At 36.3% G+C, this 21,128-nt stretch overlaps 1 protein-coding gene across 1 annotated transcript in view; it reads left to right on the top strand.

Annotated features, from left to right (window-relative positions):
• Window positions 1-21,128, top strand: part of LOC149775038 (stalled ribosome sensor GCN1-like) — a 218,870-nt gene that overhangs the window by 100,147 nt on the left and 97,595 nt on the right. The window contains exons 29-31 of the mRNA XM_089943740.1: window positions 2,545-2,739; window positions 6,318-6,564; window positions 6,993-7,114. Of these exons, the coding sequence (XP_089799866.1) occupies window positions 2,545-2,739; window positions 6,318-6,564; window positions 6,993-7,114 (564 nt within the window). The remainder of the gene's footprint in view (window positions 1-2,544; window positions 2,740-6,317; window positions 6,565-6,992; window positions 7,115-21,128) is intronic.

Raw genomic sequence — 21,128 nt, 5'->3', positions numbered from 1 at the left:
ACACGAAGTGAAAATTCAAAAGTAGCAGTGTTGTAAATTAAATCCCAGTAATCCTAAATGTTCTATCACAAGCCCAAAAGTATAGAATGTTCTGGATGAATTCCAGTAGTACTGAGTGTCCTAGCGCACTGAGAATCTCTAATGTCCTGATGTTCTCAATAATCCCAAATTAGTATTTTAGTCCAAAAAGTCAATGAGCACTTTGTAATTCCAATGAATAATTTAAATAATTCCTGTCAAGTTATATCTGAATACAACTATAAACTCTGAGCATAGATTTCTAAGGATGGGTAATAAACAAGAATAAATAATTGTTTACCAAATATCCTTTTTGTGTATATATATTTCACTTGACATATGTTACAATAGAGTGTTCTGGAAAAACCAATCATCCTAATGGAAAATTATGGGCCTATTTTGTCTTATTGCAAACAAAACTTACCTTGAACTCTTGCTATTTAAACATCTTGTTTACTACTTAAAATCATGACACAAGTCAGGTAGGCATTAAATCCAATCACACCCCTCAGTTACGATCATGACAAATGTCAAGTACACAGTGTAAATTAAATATACAGTTGTGAAATGCAACCTTTCTAATCCAACAAACCCAGAAAGGCTTTCCCGTTAATATAATGAACAAGTGACCAGCTTGATGCATTGGATGGTTCTCTCTTACTATTACAGATGGCTGGCTGGTTGGTTGAATGGTTAGTATTGGTTTTAACTGTGGACGATTGTATGGTTGGCTCTTACACTGACCACACCAAAGGCATATTAAATGGTCAGATCTTTCAGTAAGATGTATCCAGATTTCTGAACCAGACAATGCATCTGATGCTTTAGTAGCACTGTAGACAAATGCAAGGATGGCAAAACCACAGCGCTTACTCTTTCAGTTCTGTTAAAGTAATAAGTTGCAGTTGCTATTGTTTCATTTTTTTGGTAGTGGATTTGGGGGAGGGGACCCAGCAATGTATCTAAGCTTGGAACTTATTCCATCTTCCATTGTGGATGCTTAAGATGTCAGGCTGCTCTTTTGAGACTTCACTCGTTTATTGTTTATTAATGTTCTTCCATAAGCCTTTGGAGGAAATATCCTCTAACCAGAGTGTGCAGACATTGCATTTTGCAAATGATTTACATTTGGTATAAGGCAGATATCATGCATGGCCTCATTTGGCTTGAATGTTTTACATTTGGTACATTTCATTATCATTGTTTAACTGAAATGATGTGAAGAAAGTTAATAAATCGACAACTCAGATGTGTTTATTAATTGCATTAACAACACTCATTGCTAAATGATACCATGTTTGAGCACAAGGTCAGAATAAATGAAGTCACAGAATTCACTTAAATATTAAACAGATAACATGTTATGACTATCACCCATAGTAGAATACCTACGTCACACTAATATGACAAAAATAGTCTGGATGGACGGCTGAGAACCAAGAAGAAATTCAGAGGATGTTTGAGAGTTTTTTAGCACTAGGTTGATACACCATAATGAAAGCTTACAACTAGTGCCATCTGATTGTAGCAAGGGGAGGTAATAGGCAAGAATGAATGCATTTTGTCTATTATTTTGTCTGAAAAGCTGATTTTTTTCTGTCTTTATGGGGAGAGAGGGAAGTGCAGATGTTACATTTCTGGTTGAAATGTCATTAAGTGTTATTTTCACACTATGTTTTTATGAGGACCAATTCTTTGCACATTTACCAGGATGTTCTTCCACTTAATAAAAAACTTATAAATTTGCAAAATGTCCTGATAATTACCTCTGAGTCTCTTTTAGGAAGCATAAGAAAGTGTTCTGGTTGAAGTTTACTTGACAGTTTCTAGATAGGTTCTCTATTTTAGAATACTATGCTTATGGGCAAATTTACTAAAATAAGTAAAGTATTCACAAGCACTATTTGTGTGGTAAATGTATGGGCAAGTTTCTTGTTGTTGGTAAGAAATTAAACATGTGAAATCATTGGAAGTAAATGAATCTGTGGTGGATCTTTTTTTCATGTTTGAAATGATTCTGTAAGAAAATTGATAAAGAAGCTTTGATGCTTGTGAAATATTTATTTGTATGTCTGTTGGTATTAACACTTAAAATATAACATAAAATTGAAAGCAGAGTGGAAAAGTTAAATTGGGAAATCAATAATGGAGTCACTCGCTGCAGTGAAAATTATCATGTCTTTTGCAGGCACATCAATAAGAAAATTCAAACATTTTGTGGGCCCATGTTAGTATAAAAGCAAGACATAATGGCTGGTTATTTTTCTGGCAGCTGCATTGGCATAGTAGTCAATACATTTGCCAAGGCTTTGGCTAAAAAAATTTCATCTGAGTGTGGCATGCAAACCCTGACCTTCTGATTTTTTTTTTCCTTCAGAACAATGTAATTAAGTTTCAGTTTTGTAACTAAGTTTGAATGCTGTATTGACAATGTTTCATTACAAGAGACATGCCAATTTTTATAAGTTTCTGCATTTGCATCTGTTTTGTTTCACACAGTTAGTACAGTATTCTTTTTCCTTCTAGGACAACCTTGAAGCATTTCTCCCAATCTTTGATGAATTTCTTAAAAGAGCCCCAGAAACGGCTACTAATGATGCTGTTCGACAAAGTATCATAATTCTCATGGGATCATTGGCAAAGCATCTGGATAAGGAGGACCCAAAGATCAAACCCATTGTGGCAAATTTAATAGGAGCTTTGTCCACACCATCACAGGAGGTGAGAAGAACTTTCATTTTAGGTCTTGTTTTAAGACGGGCTATGAAGTCTTTCTCTTACTTTAACAACAGTGATAAAACCTCAGTTTTCCTCACTATAATGCCATTCTTAGGGCTCCTATTTCATTATGTAGTTGTAAAATGTTACTATAATGTGCTTTATTATAATGCAGTCTCACTATCAATGAATTCACTATTATGGAGAGCATTATAATGAGGGAATAATGTACATTGTAAGTCAGGAAACCCCAAGACCCCACCAGTTATGGCATACATGACTGATGGTTTATCTATCCTATTTTGTGATATGAAATGACTTTGGTTTATCCATCCTATCTTCTGATATGAAATGACTTATGGTTTGTCTGTCTTATCTTCTGATATGAAATGAGTATGGTCTGTCCTTCCTATCTTCTGATATGAAATGAGTATGGTTTGTCCATCCTATCTTTTGATATGAAATTACATGGTTTGTCTATCCTATTTTATGATATGAAATGGCAATAGTTTATCTATTCAGTATTTTGTTATAAAAGACTATGAATTTGTCATCTAATTTGAAATGACTTTGGTTTGTCCATTTAATCTTCTGATATGAAAAGAATCCTAGCTGAGTCAAATACATATCAGGGAATATCCATAGAGAATGAATAATAGTGTTAAGAAATACTTGTAATATATCCCCAAAACAAGAACTTCAATCACAGCAATAACAAATCAAGGCTATAAGCTGCATTGCTAATGTATCTTAGAAATGATTCAGCAACAGAAGGTAGAATAACCATTTCACTTGCATTTGATCTGCATTTCACTTGCATTCATTCAGCATTTTTCTAGGATTCATAGTGCATTTGTTTTCACTTCATAATAAAATTACCAATTTCAGGGTCTGTAAATATACCATATATCCACTGCACATTTTAAGTAGTTTTGTACAATGTAAATGCATGGTCTTTGGAACTTCTTGCTAGTGACAAGGACCACTGAAATACTATTTTATAACCAGTTATAAAGAATTTACTTGTTGAACTTATCTGAACTGCTGTGTATGGATATTTTTTAACTACTGTATGTGTGTGTATGTGTGCATGCATGTGTGTGTGTGCATGCATTAATGTATATATCTATCTATGCATGCATATATGCAGGTATGAATGTCTGAAAATCTCTTATCATTTTAAGATTGTACTGAGATTTGCCTTCAGAAAAATCCAGTATCATTCTTGCGTAACTAAAACATTTGTTAGGAATATGGAACTTTTTCATATCCTTGTATACAGATATTGAAATCTGACATGTACAAGTTTATTGTAAAGGAAACATCTAAATTATGTAAGGAGGTTTACCAGGGAAATTCATTCAAGGCACAAATGAAGACATTGTACATAAACTCTCAGAGTTACTGCTGGACTAATAATGAAATATTTAATATTATTGCCAAGTATGATATGAGGTCTTCATGCAAAATACATATCAACTCAAACCTAATATGAAATAATGCAGAATATATCATCAATTCTAACATAATGTGACATAATAATGAATATAACATTAACCCAAACCTAATGTGACATCATGCAGAATACACAATTTACCCAAACCTAATATGGCATCTTGCAGAATATACCAGCTGTCCTAACATAGTGTTTCATCATGTAGAAAAAAACCAGCAGTCCTAACCTAATATGACATTATGAAGAGTACATGTTTAACCCAAACCTAGTGTGACATCATGTAGAGTACATGTTTAACCCAAACCTAATGTGACATTATGTAGAGTACACGTTTAACCCAAACCTAATGTGACATCATGCAAAATACACCAGCAATCCTAAACTAATATAACATCATGAAGTAATATACTCGATCAATTTTAACCTTATGTGATACCATCCAGCATACATCATCAATCCTAACCTAATATGACATCATGCAGAATACACCAACAATCCTATCCCAATGTGACATGCAGAATACACTGTTAATTATAACCTAATATGACATAATGCAGAATACACCATTAATTCTAACATAATATGACATCATGCAGAATACACTATCAATCCTAACCTAATGTGACATCATGTAGAATACACCATTAATTCTAACCTAATGTTACATCATGCAGAATACACCATTAATTCTAACATAATATGACATCATGCAGAATACACCATTAATTCTAACCTAATATGACATCATGCAGAATACACTTTCAATCCTAACCTAATGTGACATCATGTAGAATACACAATTAATTTTAACCTAATGTTACATCATGCAGAATACACCTTTAATTCTAACATAATATGACATCATGCAGAATACACTATCAATCCTAACCTAATATGACATCATGTAGAATACACCATTGATTCTAACCTAATGTTACATAATGCAGAATACAACATCAGTCCTAATCTAAGGTGATATCTGATTACAACATCAGTCCTGATCTAAAGTGATATCTGATTACAACATCAGTCCTAATCTAAAGTGATATCTGATTACAACATCAGTCCTAATCTAAAGTGATATCTGATTATCTTTAGCCATTTAGATCTGGATATGGAATAAATTCATTTTATCTAGCAGTTAACAAATGCATTTTTCTAGGTGCATTGTATATTGACAAATTTATTGAAAAACTTAATGTGTACATTTTTTCAAAGGAATCAAGAAAATTAAAAGTTAATTAAAGAAAAAATCAGTAGTCACACTATTAATAAAATAATAAAATTACAAGATAGCTTTTTTTCTGAGTTTGATAATTGTATTTGTATTCTATAGTCAAATAGCCAGTTTCCATTCCCTTCCTATATGGCAGTGCTGTCCAACCTGCGGCCTGCGGCCAGATTTCAAATGGCCTGCCAGACCTCAAGCAATTTTTTTGCATTTATGTTATAAAAAAAAGTCACTGGCCTACTTTCATGGTATATCTTCTTAACCAGGTAAACAATTGTGAATAATTTTTATAGTTGTTGCTTTTATGTTTTCTGCTGCGGCCCTCGGCTTCAAGAAAAATTTGTCAGTGGCCCATGGTGTCAAAATGGTTGGATAGCACTACTGTATGGAGTCGGGATACTAAGGTCAAAACAGAGTTACATCCCCTATATAAGAAAGTACTTTTGAAAAGCTTCAGTTACTTTACTGCACTTAGTCATTGTAACAAGAAAATAACTGATATGGAAAATGTCTGCCTGTTTACAATTAAAAGATCTTCATAACTTCTTTTTCAATGAAATTTAACACACTAGTTGAGGCCAAGGAATGAAGAGGATCCTTTGATTTCCATAACTGTAACCTTTTGCTACAACTTTTTTCTTGTATATAAATTGGGTACAGTTGTAAAAAAAACAGACAATGATCTGATATTGTGTAGACATAAAAGGGTTTATATTGTTTGTTCTCCTGATTAGTCCTTTGATGATGCATTAAAAATCGAAATCACACACACGCACACGCACAGTCCTTTAATGTGATGTTCGATTTTCAGATGTCAACCCTGAGCTTCATGCTGAAGAAGCTTAGAGAGGACAGGGACGATTTATAATATTTGCCTCCATTTTCCCTCGTTAGGTCCAAGAAGCTGTGGCCAACTGTCTTCCACCTCTGGTCCCAGCCATCAAGGCAGATGCTTCCCAGCTGGTACAGAAGTTGATGCAACACCTGCTTGAGTCAGAAAACTATGGAGAACGAAGAGGTGCTGCATATGGTTTAGCAGGTCTGGTCAAAGGGCTATCCATTACGGCCTTGAAACAACTGGACATCATGACCACTTTAGAGGAGGCTGTGAAGGACAAAAAAAATCCTAGACGCAGGGAAGGTTAGTGTCTTAGTGTCAGGAAACATTACTGATTTTGTACTGGGGTAATGAAATAAATGATAGATTTTGATAATTGTCATATAATCAGAACAATGTCTAAATGTTTAGGTATATAGATCTATTTCATTCAAAAAGATAGATGCATAATTTTTGTTTTTTTTTACCTGGTTTCTTTTTAAAGACAAGATTTTTAGAATCGATAAGTAGTAATACCTTTGTCCACCGATCTGTCTGTATGCATATCCATCATTTATCTTTTCTTTTTTTTTGTACATGTGTATGCAGATTAAATTTTGCATTTAGATCCATGTATTTTCCATGAACACATTTATTGTTTGAAAATATTATCTCTTTCTTTACAGAGGACCTTTTTCAGAATTATTAATTATTTGTAGCTGATAAAATAATGCAGTGATTCACTTTTACAGGTGCTCTCTTTGCCTATGAGATGTTATGTATCATGCTGGGAAAGTTTTTTGAACCATATGTTGTAAGCATTCTTCCTCACCTGCTGCTCTGCTTTGGCGATGGAAGTCAGTATGTCAGAGAGGTAAGAAATGGTTATTAGCTGTACATTTCATAGACCCAAACAGCTTTTTGGGATGGTCTGTTGTCCATCCATTCATTAGTACCACTTCATTTTTGTTACACCTCCTGTACATTGCTCCTGTTGTCTGGTTGATCCTATCGGAAAATGGCTCTGCTTGGACTTTTAAAAATGTCTAGTTAGTCTGAAATGAAAAGGGTGCTAATCTTTCATCCAGTATTATTGTCACTGTGTCTGATTTGAAAATCTTGTTACTACTAAAAAATTTAAGATCTGGTTTCAACACTCAGCAGTTAAAAAGAACAAATGGTCTTATTTTGAATTCCTGGAAATTATTTTCTGACCAGTAGAGCAGCAGTCCTTTTGAGGAACACTTGTTTAGCTCTTACCATAGTATGCATTCATGTGCATTGTAACGTCTACAGACTTGTTGTTGAATCCAGATGAAACCTTACACTTCTTGGGTGCTCTTTTTTAGCTAGAAGTGCACTCCAATTTACATACAAAGTAAACAAGGGAGTGCATTCTTGTGAACCAGGCAGCTCACTACATTGCACATGATAGTGTATTAAATTGAACAGGATAATATACTGTAGTGAACAAAGTAGTACACTGTAGTGAACATGGAAGTGTATTAAATTGAACAAGATAATATACTGTAGTGAACCGGGCAGCACACTACAGTGCACATGATAGTGCATTAAATTGAACAAGGTAATGGTAGTGTATCAAATTAAACAAAGTAATGGTAGTGTGTTAAATTGAACATGGTAATATACTGTAGTGAACCAGGCAGCTCACTGCAGTGCACATGGTTGTGTATTAAATTGAACAAGTTAATATACTATAGTGAACCAGGCAGCTCACTATAGTGAACATGGTAGTGTATTAAATTGAACAAGGTAATGGTAGTATGTTAAATTGAACAAGTTAATATGCTGTAGTGAACCAGGCAGATCACTATAGTGAACATGGTAGTGTACTATAGTGAACAAGGTGGTTTACTGTTATTAACATTGGAGTGCCAGATGGTAAAAATATGTACATCAGACTTAAGTTGGATTTTATTGGAGATATCTTGGTAGACATGTATTGAAAGTTTGATGGACTTCAGTAAATCTTTTTGTTCTGTAATTGAGTGAGTGACAACCTTAAGTATAGAAGTGGTGAAGATGATTATAATAGTGTGATCATCATTACTGTATTATTGTTACTGTAACGGTTGTAGTTTTATTATTATTGTTGTTGTTGTAGTGATGATGGTGGTGATGGTAGTGTGATGTTCTTGTCTGTGTTATTGTTTTGAAGGACATAGTAATGTTTTATGCTGTTATTACTGATGTTTTTATTGATGGTGGTGGTGCTGGAGGTACTGGTGGTAATTGCCACAATAATGGTGGTGCAGAGGGTACTGGTAATGTCGGGTGATATTCAACAAATATTCATTGCCTTTATTGTAACTTTTTTAAAATACTTATGAACGAAAGTAATTTAAAAAAGAAATTAATAACTTATTATAAATGTGAATTTCATAAATAATGAAAAAGAAATATTATTTTATACTTTTAATTAAGTTTAATGTAGATTTATCTGCTTCATTAGGGGTTGAAAATTCATTAAACCTGAGGTCTGTGAGTCATGTTTTGGACCCAGTGGACTATGTCTGAATTGGATCACAAGAGATATATTGAACAATGTGGCAGCTAAGTAAACCAAATCATCTTTTCACTCCACAATTTTACTACTTGCATGAATTTCATTCACAGGCTTAAATTGATCAACTATCAAGTCCACTTGGGACCCTGTTTGATAAGTTGAATGTTTTATTCTTTGTCACTTATATTTAATTCAAAAGACTGGATACATATTCCCTGATAATTTTCTTTGTTTCAGATATCCAAACTTGCATTTTTTGGGGTGTGTGTGTGTGCTTGTTAACATGTTTGATGTTGAACAAATATTCCTGGTGATCTTGGGTATTGCAAAATAAAGAATTAAAAGACTTTCTTTAAAATTCAGCAACAGTCCAATGTTACCTTTTGCATATGTGATTTTTACTCTGGTATAGTGTGGGAAATGTTGGAAATAGTACCTAATTGGGACAAATGGAACACAAAATCACTTCAACCAAGACCAGATTGTATTTATAGAGAAGTTGTAATTGGTTGAGATGTATGTTTGCCTGCATTGTATACATGTAAATTGCTTATTGAGGATTAAAAATAACTGATTGAAACCCATTTTTAAGGTAAGGACTGTTCCAGTAAAACATATATCCCCACCCCGGGGACGGCACTTCAAATAAACTTCGGTAGGAGGTTGTGTTTCAAACTATTTTGATTCTGACAGTGGAAGGTTGGTTAGGAAAATCACTTTTGTTGTGGGTTGTGTTAAAAAAATGAGAAATCACTGGTGGGATTGTCAGGAGAAAAAAAACTGAATATATATTTAAAATCGCATCCAACTCCCTCCTGGTGGTCTAATGTGAATAAAATATTGGATCAGAAAATGATGCCAATACACGTAATTTGTACAAGTAACTGACAACATTCTCATTTACACATTGGAGGCAAGTAATCACATGGCAAACATCTTGTACCACTCAGCCATGGAAGTCCCTCAGATCTGTATCACAAGACAAACATCTTATACCACTCTGCCATAAAAGCCCCTCAGGCCATAGGTATAAGTCTCATATGAAAGACTAGAAGTGGGAGATAGAACCTGTGACAACTGGATTGAAAGTGCAGAATGTTACTGCTAGGCCATCAGTGATGATGATGCTATAGACAATACAGTTAACTGCAGTGACATTGATTTTACAAGTACTCTGGGGAGAATGATTCTTTGACTTTCATCCATTTTTAAAAATCTATTTACAGATATAAAAATGTTTGACTTGCTATATTTCTTTTGTTTTTTTAAACTTTATATTAGTTTTGAAATATATATTCTTCAAGAAATGATATAGTGTAAAAGTAGGCAGAAATAATGCAACATCACTTCCACAGGCATTAATGTTTTATTCTTCTGACAAATCATGAATTATAAGTTTACCAAAACATTTATTGAAAAGAATAATAACAAGGAATCATAGCATCTGACCACACAGTTAAAGCAATACAAGATTTAACTATTATTCTAATCAAAATCAGCATGCCTGAGGACAAAGAAAAATAGCAAAATATAGTGATCACTTTAGTAAACACACAGTTTAGTAAGGATACAAATTTATGATTTCTGTATTAGAAATCCCTATTATAAAATTGTATTCATGGACGTTAAATTAGTAGGTATTAAGGAACTGATCAATGACATATAAAAATAATAAACCACCATACAAATTTGTGATTTCACAGTATCAGAGACATACATGGCTGACAGACAAACAAACAGAAGGACAAAAGATTGATTATAATGAATGAATACAAATAAAAATATGCAGTAGATTATATGACCTATAAGTATTCAGTAAATTACCTCCAGCCAGCTGTCATTTAAAGATCACCGGCCACTTATATTGTACAAACGTGTCATATTATTATAGTTATAAACAAAACGCATTGTTTATGTATGCACACATAAAAATGTTTAATTAGACTTAAAACTCTGCTTTATAAAATGAAAAGATTTTTCCGCAATCTCCATAAACAATCGGTAGTTTTTGCGTGCCAAAACCAGATATGATGTACATTTATCCCTTCTATTCAACCTAGCCATTCAAGTGCTTAATTTCCCCACGTAAATGTCTATGTGATATAGCATATGGTTGTGCTTTTGTACAGCAAATATGGTGCACTGTGTTGCATACAGATGTAACCTAAAGAGTGATGGGAAAAAGCATTCTTTCTTTTTCCGAAAAACCATGTTTACCAGAAAAAAGTGTATTTAATCTATGGGATTGAATAGGGGAGGGATGGGAATGTTGTATCATTTATGCCGGATTATAGTGAATTTGGCCCAAAGACAATTCGGCCCAACTCGAAATACAATTCGGCCCAACTCGAAATACAATTTGGCCAAACTTAACAATAGTTTGTACGTTCTTTTTCTTCAACAAAAATGTAGATGCTATCTAAGATAGGTTTTAGGGGGAAAGAACCTAAATTTAAACAAACTATTTTGATATTCTTTGAAAGAAAATAATTATACTTCGTAACGTACATATTTATGAGAGAAAATACAAACTGACATATCTTGCTTGTTCTAATTAAAATATTTATATAGATTTTTTATGCTAACAAATATATGCATCTGCACAATGACATTCTCAATTTTAAGTCTTCCGGTCAAATTATCAATAATCATTTATAAAACAAAAATACGTAACAGATAATATTCTTCATAATACTTATACATTTTGCGTATAAAATATTCCCTATCCATAGTTTATAGTGTTTTATTTTTCGACAACACGAAGCATGTACTTCGTCTTGTAGGGATAAATGTACGTCATTTCCGGTTGTGTCCTCTATAGGTGGGAAATTGTAACTAAGGGGAAATAACATCATTGTATACTTCTATTTCGAGTAATTAAATTATTATTTCTTCTTTACACTTGATAATTGTTTTTTTTTTTTGTATAACTATTTTTAATCATGTAATGCAAATCTGATATAAATAGGAAAATGTTGGAGTATGGCAGGTGACCTTTAAATCGCTTCTGTCCCCAACCCAGTATTAAAATCGCTTTTACTGCCCACTAACCCATAGCCAGAAATTATGTTAAAAAAATATGCTTCTGTAGGGGGCAGTGTTTTTCAGTTAAAACATATCTGAAGGTGGATCATAATTTTTTTAAATTGCTTCTGTTGTGGGTTGGTTGAATTTGAAAGGGCCTTTACCCCTGGGGGTATATGTTTTACTGGAACAGCCCTAAATCACTTGCAGAGGGTTCAAAAAAGCACATATATTATGTATGTGGTTTGAAACCTTATTTACCTGGGGCAGTAAAATAGGGTTCGTTATAGCTGTAATAAGATAACCGGGTGGGATATTTCAGATTGACAACAGAACACGTTTTGACGACACAGATATATATGGTTTAATGTGGTAATTTATATGAGCAGTAGATTATGAAGATGTGTGCATATTTATAATCCAAATATTGGATTTATTTAACATAAAAGTCACAGATTCAAAGATGGAAAAAAAGATACAAATAAATTAGTTCAGTAACACAAAAAGAACACAGGCTAAATGATTCACAAATGATTCAGTAATGGAAAGATGAATATAGTTCACTCAAATAGGAAACAATGTAAGCTTTTTACTCATAGTAAAAATGTATTCGCTCAGGTAGCGAAATTATGTTGCTAAACACAAGAACGGATATACCATCTATCTTTCCAGTCCTGAATGATACACTGGGTCTTACTAACCCAAAATTAGCCTACAGCTAATAAAATACATGTATGGAGATACACTCCGTTACCCGTGCACCATATCCGCTCCACAGCTCCTACGAATCAATTTCACAACTGCCACAGACTCTGGACCCTCGGAATACTATGATCACTCGGAACATTAGACCCTCCTGACACTCCAAATGTTAGACCCTCCGGACACCCTGGTCCTTTGACGGCTCTACAGCTGGGTCACCTTAGTCACTCTTGACATTAGACACTCCGGACAGTAGACATTAGACACTCCGGCACCTTAAACGCTCCGGACAAATGGACGTTTTTACACTCAGACAACACCGGATATTCCTACCCTCAGACAACACCGGACACCCCGGATATTCCTACCTTCAGACAACACCGGACACCCCGGATATTCCTACCCTCAGACAAACACCGGGCACCCCAGATATTCCTACCCTCAGACAGCTGAAAATATACCCGATACAGTGTACTAAACTTGATACAGACATAATAACGTAAGGACGTCATACATGGTAAGTTATAAAGATTATATTATTATGGCAATTACAAAATGACAGGTTCAATAGTAAACCTAACCCTGCTCGATAAGACTATAGTAAACAATTCTTTAAAAAAAATGTAGCTTTACATTACCAATATAAATCCTGTACTACGTTGCAACAAGAATAAAAAAAAATGCACGCATTATGCTGTATAAAGAAAACTATATAACAAACCTGCAAAGGTAAATATGGTAATACACTAGTAATGACTTAAGACCGAAAAATTACCTACCCCTACAGCTGGAGTTGTGTGAATCCTTTAAGCAGGTCGCTAGCTGACAAAACCATTAGTATTGTAAAGACCCTTTACATACAGTAAAGTATTTATACGTTTAGACTTTTCGTTTTTCCGTATCGAAAGCACCTTGCACGTGTGGCATAGGACGAATCATACTCACGATTTTGAAATACAGTAGACCATATACATAATCACCCTCGGGTATCGTTGTACAGCGAAAAAACGAAACCCGAGTACATGTATTTAATGAATAACATTTACACCATTCCGTGACAATATCTTCCCCCTAAAAAAAAGTGGTATCACTTTTAGAACAATCACGGAATGTGAACAATGAATCATTATTAAAACTTCCAATTTGCAGACTGAACGAAATGATGTGCTAATTACACCCTACTTAAAAAATCAGGTCCCACATTTTCTGACCCTCGAATTGCCTCAATTCGGAAACTGTATGGCTGCAAAGACAACGCCCAACGCATCAATCTTGCATTGGTGACCTTTGCTTTATTCAAGTATAAAAGCGGCTGATGGTCTGTTTGCAAGGTAAACTCCCTCCCAAAAAGGTACGTATGGAATTTTCCTATTCCCCATACTAAACCTAGGCACTCCTTTTCAATCACGGAGTACTTTTTCTCTCTAGGGAGCAATTTCCTACTTGCATAAGCAATGGGCAATTTCATCCCCCCTTGCTCCTGTAGTAAAACAGCCCCAAGACCCGTATCAGACGCATCAGTCCTCAGTACAAAAGGTTTATCTATTTCCGGCAACTTTAAAATTGGTGCACTTACCAGTTTTTGTTTTAGAACGTTAAACGCTTTTTCCTGGCATACACCCCATGAAACTTTATTCGGTTGCCCCTTCCTAGTCAAATCCGTTAATGGGCTGGCAATAGCCGAAAAGTTGGGGACGAATTTCCTGTAGAACCCGATTAGACCTAGGAAAAATCTTACTTGTTTTTTTGTCTCTGGTCTAGGGGCATTCCTGATTGCTCCTATTTTATCTGGATGAGGTTGCAATCGGCCTAGTCCACTTACCAGATGTCCCAAACATTCCAGACTGGAATACCCTATGCTACACTTAGTAGGCCTAACTGAAAGATTTGCAATGTGAAGTCTATCGAACAGATCCCGTAATACCTTAACATGTTCATCACATGTATGCGTGTAAACAAAGATGTCATCTACAAAGCTGTCGACGTTTTCTGTTCTGTTTAACAGTTTGCGCATGAGACGAATGCACGATGCACCGGCATTGACTAAACCGAAAGGCATAACTTTAAATTGAAAAAGTCCTTTGGGAGTCGTGAATGCTGTTAACTCGCGGGCATTATTGGCGATGGGTATCTGCCAATATCCCTTGCTTAGATCTAATTTGGAAATGTATTTATGACCTGCCAATTTTGAAAATACACTTTCCATATCTGGCATTGGTTCTGCGTCAAATACGGTGATTTTGTTTAATTGCTGAAAGTCAATGCAAAACCGGTTGGTCCTGTCTTTCTTTCTGACTAATGCCACAGGGGACGAGTATGGGGAATTTGAAGGTTCGATCACTCCCTGGTCTAACATTTTCATCACTTCTTCGCTGATTGTCTCCTGTGCATTAAAGGGTATCGGATATCCTTTAATCCTGATAGGCTCAGTGGTATTCAGTTTGATCTCGTGTCGAATTAGACCCGTACGGCCTGGTCTGTCCGTGAACACATCTGGGTATTTGGACAAAACCTCCATAATCTGTGTATGTTGACCCTCCGATAAATCAGGGCATACATTTATCTGGTCAATACTTTCTTTACCTACATCCATGGGGTATTCAAGGGGCATTTCTGTGCTGGAGACGAATTCTGCTTCATCACCAGACCTATCCTCTATCACTGCTACGCATACTACATTCAAAATCCCTTTATCAATCGTTTGTCCAGGTCTAGCTACGTAGAGTTTAAGCATATTGGCATGAAATGTCTTGGACTTCCCCTCCACATCAATGATATAATCCATTTCGCCTTTCACCTGTCTGACTTCATATGGCCCTTTCCATTGGACTAGCAGCTTGTTGTTATTCGTTGGGAGAAGCACCAACACTTGATCACCTACGTCAAACTTTTTACTCCGAGTTCCTCGGTTGTAGTACTTGGCGTACCTACGACTAGATTTCGCGAGTTCGTCTTGCGCCATTCGACAAGTACTTTCTAATCTTTCGCGCAAATCAACTACGTAATGGTATGTGGTCTTAACTTCTTCGTCCGCGACCTCGTCTGACCACAGTTTGCGAAGTATGCGCATAGGACCACGAACTGTCCTACCGTACAATAGTTCAAATGGGGAGAAACCCAAGCTTTCCTGAGGAACCTCACGATATGCGAACAGAAGGGCATTCAGATATCTATCCCAATCTTTTGGTCTTTCCGCACACATCCTCCACAACATTTGCTTCAATATCCCTTTGAATTTCTCGACCAATCCATTGCACATAGGATGGTAAGGTGTTGTGCGTAACTGTTTAAGGGACAACAACCTACTAATTTCTGCCATGAGATCTGAGGTGAATTGTGCTCCACAATCCGTAAGAACCTCTTCGGGCACTCCGACCCTGCTGAACATGTCTACGAGCGCTTCGGCTACACGTTTGGTTTCAATTGATGGCAAAGCTATGGCTTCAGGATATCTGGTAGTGTAATCTACCAGTGTCAAGATGTATCGGTTTTTCCGATCTGTATGTGGAAATATTGGTCCTACAATGTCGATGGCTACTCTTTTGAATGGAGTATCTATCAAGGGCATCTGACCTAACGGTACTCTAGTTACCCTGCCCTTAGAGATCGTCTTCTGGCAAACGTCGCACGAGCGACAGAACCGCGCTGCGTCGCTATTGACGCCAGGCCAATAAAATTCTCTTAATACCCTATCCGTTGTTTTCTTTACGCCTAAATGACCTGCCATACTCGACTCGTGCGTGACCTTTAGTACATGTGACCTGAATTTCTGGGGAACCACTAGTTGCATGAACTTCCTATCCGATGTAGAGCATTCCCTGTACATTAAACCCTTTCGAGTAAGGAATTTAGAGGAACCCCCGTTCTTACATTTTCTCACGGTACTCGTTAATGCTTTTACAGAGGTTGCACATAAAGACGCGTCACGTTTTTGCTCATTTTGAAATTCTTCGTGGGATATATCAGTAATGGCTTCCGGTACTTTTAACTTATGCAAAGGTTTATTTTCCTGCTTTACCTGAGCCCTAGTTTGCACTGCTTGGATGATAGGGAATCGGAAATCTGCTATGGTTGGGAGTCTAGAACCCGGTACATTGCCAATCGTAAGTTCAAAGATCGGGTTGGCTATGTATAAAGCTTCCACAGTCCTGGTCAAAAAAGGTGTTTCTATCATTATCCTTGCAACTGGAACGTGGTCGATTGTCTGGTCAAGCAACATGCAAGGTGATTTAAACCCAAGCAATTGATCATCGCGGACTAGGCTCCGTTTCACGACTACAGTAGTGCATCCCGTGTCTCGTAGAACGGTGACTTCTTGTCCGTTGACAGTGCCGTTTGCGGTCGGGACCCGTGCCTCTGGAAAAATACACATGCCAAATGATTGGATCACATCGCGACTGGTTTCTGAATGCACCACCGGTTCACGCACCGCTTCCCGCTTAACTTGCTGAGAAACATTGAGTTTTCCATTTACCGACCTTCTGCCTCTAATGGCTACCGCGACTTTCTGGACTGGTCCCTTCCACTTAGGACAATAGTGGGAGATATGACCCACTTCCTTGCAAATGAAACATTGCTTGTCACTCTGCTTCCCCTGGTTACTCCTACCAGATTTATCAGGTTCCCTGGGTTTTCTGTCTTTGACCTGATTCCCACCTTTGACATCTCGCGTGATGACATTCTGTGAACCTCCCCGAGCTTCGGTGAACAAATCCGCCTGTGTGGCCATTTCATGTATATTTGTGAAGGACCTTTCCTTCAAGAATAAATATAACTCCTTGCCACAAGTTGTTAACAATTGGTCACGAAGCAAGAAATCGATAAGACCCTCAAATGTCTTGATGACTTTACCACATTCCACCCATCGCTGCAAATAATTGTTTCGCCTCTCTCGGGTTTGCTGTACTTAAACTTCTTGCAAAACCCTTGCTCGGTTAGTTCATATTTCTTGAGAAGTGCCTCTTTCAACACGAGGTAATTGAGCGAATTGGCCGTGGATAAACGCAAATACATGTCTAACGCTTTACCTTTCTATAACGCACTAAGATGGAGCGGCCAATCGTCTTTCTTCCATTTTTGTACCGTAGCATACCTCTCAAACCTATTTAGATAACTATCCATATTATCTTTATCGTCTTCAAATGGGGACAATTTTGGGCCTCTCAGTTTAACATCATGTTCCCCCTCTTTTTTAGCTTGCAATAGCTCAGAATTTCTTAGATATTCCCTCTGCCGATTTCTATCTTCCATCTCCAAGGTTTCTGACCTTACCTGTTTTTCCCTTTCTGACTTCTCCCTTTCTGCTTCCCTTTCCCATTCTATCCTTTCCCTCTCAGCCTGTTTCTCTAGTTCAATCTTACCCTTCTCTAATTCTATCATTACCTTCATGGTTTCCTTTTTTTCCCTTTCTATTTGTTGTTCCCTTTCAAATTTTTCCTTTTCTAATTCCCTCTCCTTTAATCTTTGGTCCCTCTCCCGGGCTTGTTCTTCACGAATGAAATTTCTAAGGGACTCCCCCTCATAACCAAACTGTTTCCCCAGTTCTACCAGTTCTTTCATAGAAGACATTTCAAAAGTTTGGTGGTGACCAACCTTAAATTGCAGTTTTAAACAAAACACGTAATTACCACAAACCGTATTTTCTTTCTCGAAATGCAACACAAATATTAAATAAATACAAAAAATAAAGTAATATTAGGTATCTACCTAACCTCGGTGCTTTGTCAAGCGCGTCTGAAACACACAAAAAGCATACAAATATAATAAAACAATTTCAGTGCTCTGTTATATCTGAAATGATCCCACTTCTGACACCATTTGTAACAAGATAACCGGGTGGGATATTTCGGATTGACAACAGAACACGTTTTGATGACACAGATATATATGGCTTAATGTGGTGATTTATATGAGCAGTAGATTATGAAGATGTGTGCGTATTTATAATCCAAATATTGGATTTATTTAACATAAAATGCACAGATTCAAAGATAAAAAAAAAAAAACGAATAAATTAGTTCAGTAACACAAAAAAAACACAGGATAAATGATTCACAAATGATTCAATAATGGAAAGATGAATATAGTTCACTCAAATAGGAAACGATGTAAGCTTTTTACTCATAGTAAAAATGTATTCGCTCAGGTAGCAAAATTATGTTGCTAAACACAAGAACGGATATACCATCTATCTTTCCAGTCCTGAATGATACACTGGGTCTTACTAACCCAAAATTAGCCTACAGCTAATAAAATACATGTATGGAGATACACTCCGTTACCCGTGCACCATATCCGCTCCACAGCTCCTACAAATCAATTTCACAACTGCCACAGACTCTGGACCCTCGGAATACTATGATCACTCGGAACATTAGACCCCCCTGACACTCAAAATGTTAGACCCTCCAGACACCCTGGTCCTTTGACGGCTCTACAGCTGGATCATCTTAGTCACTCTTGACATTGAACACTCCGGACAGTAGGCATTAGACACTCCGGCACTTTAAACGCTCCGGACAAACGGATGTTTCTACACTCAGACAACACCGGACACCCTGGATATTCCTACCCTCAGACAACACCAGACACCCCGGATATTCCTACCTTCAGACAACACCGGACACCCCGGATATTCCTACCCTCAGACAAACACCGGGCACCCCGGATATTCCTACCCTCAGACAGCTGAAAATATACCCGATACAGTGTACTAAACTTGATACAGATATAATAACGTAAGGATGTCATACATAGTAAGTTATAAAGATTATATTATTATGGCAATTACAAAATGACAGGTTCAGTAGTAAACCTAACCCTGCTCGATAAGACTATAGTAAACAATTCTTTAAAAAAAATGTAGCTTTACATTACCAATATAAATCCTGTACTACGTTGCAACAAGAATAAAAAAAATGCACGCATTATGCTGTATAAAGAAAACTATATAACAAACATGCAAAGGTAAATATGGTAATACACTAGTTGTCACTTAAGACTGAAAAATTACCTACCCCTACAGCTGGAGTTGTGTGAATCCTTTAAGCAGGTCGCTAGCTGACAAAACCATTAGTATTGTAAAGACCCTTTACATACAGTAAAGTATTTATACATTTAGACTTTTCGTTTTGCCGTATCGAAAGCACCTTGCACATGTGGCATAGGACAAATCATAGTCACGATTTCGAAATACAATAGACCATATACATAATCACCCTCGGGTATCGTTGTACAGCGAAAAAATGAAACCCGAGTACATGTATTTAATGAATAACATTTACACCATTCCGTGACAATAGCTGCAGTTTACCTAGATTGAGATCTAGGAGTTTTATTATTCAGTGTAATGGTCTCCAGTTTTGTGAAACTCTCTAAGTATATTAATGATGAATTGTTGAACAGGATGATAGTAACATATAACAGAAGACAATACTACTACTAATAATAATATTAACAACAACCAATCTCACACCTAACAATAACTACTATTGCTGCTACTACATGGGCAATATCTGCATTTATCCTATGACAAGATGGAGAGAAATAGCAGAGTTAACATGCCTTCTTTACTGAGCAGCCAAATTATTATCATTATGGTTATTATCTTTTCTCAAAAGTACGATGAGCTTCATTTCAGCAAATTTTTTAATTGTTCACTATTGTTTCACTATAACATGTTTAAACACTGCCTTAACATGTATCAGAGGTGTGTAGTATGCACTGCCATGTTCACTGTAGTACACTGCCTTGTTCACTATAGTACACTGCCTTGTTCACTGTAGTACGCTGCCATGTTCACTATAGTACACTTCAATGTTCACTATAATACTGTACACTGCCTTGTTCAGTGTAGTACACTGCCATGGTTACTGTAGTACACTGCCATGTTCACTATAGTACAGTACACTGCCTTGTTCACTGTAGTACACTGCCTTGTTCACTATAGTACACTGCCATGTTCACCATAGTACAGTACACTGCCTTGTTCACTGTAGTACAATGCCTAGTTCACAGTAGTACACTGCCTAGTTTACTATAGTACACTACATTGTTCACTATAATACACTGCCATGTTCAATATAGTACACTGCCATGTTCACCATAGTACAGTACACTGCCTAGTTCACGGTAGTACACTGCCTAGTTCACGGTAGTACACTGCCTAGTTTACTATAGTACACTGCCTTGTTCACTATAGTAAACTGCCTTGTTCACTATAGTACACAGCCTTGTTCACTATAGTACACTGCCATGTTGACTGTAGTGCACTGCCTTGTTCACTATGGTAAACTGCCATGTTCACTATAGTATACTGTCTTGTTAACTATAGTTCACTGCCATGTTCACTATAGTATACTGTCTTGTTCACTATAGTGCACTGCATTGTGCTAGTGCACACCTATGGCACATTGTGTAATATTTTCTTTTGGTGCAACTGCAGATAAAGCAGTGTATGAGTATCAACCAGTAATGCTGTCAATTGGAATCAAAATTTTCAACACATAAATTCATGTTCTGTCTGTGTTATATGCTGAATTATAAAGAGAATCATGCTGTGTATGGAACTGTGATATATATATATAATAAAATAGAAACAAACAGTCATACATATAATTATATTGTTATAAAGGAT

This window comes from Sinohyriopsis cumingii, chromosome 19 (assembly GCF_028554795.1).
Source record: "Sinohyriopsis cumingii isolate HCF-2022 chromosome 19, ASM2855479v2, whole genome shotgun sequence".
NCBI lineage: Eukaryota > Metazoa > Mollusca > Bivalvia > Unionida > Unionidae > Sinohyriopsis > Sinohyriopsis cumingii.
This window is presented reverse-complemented; position numbering and strand designations above follow the sequence as displayed.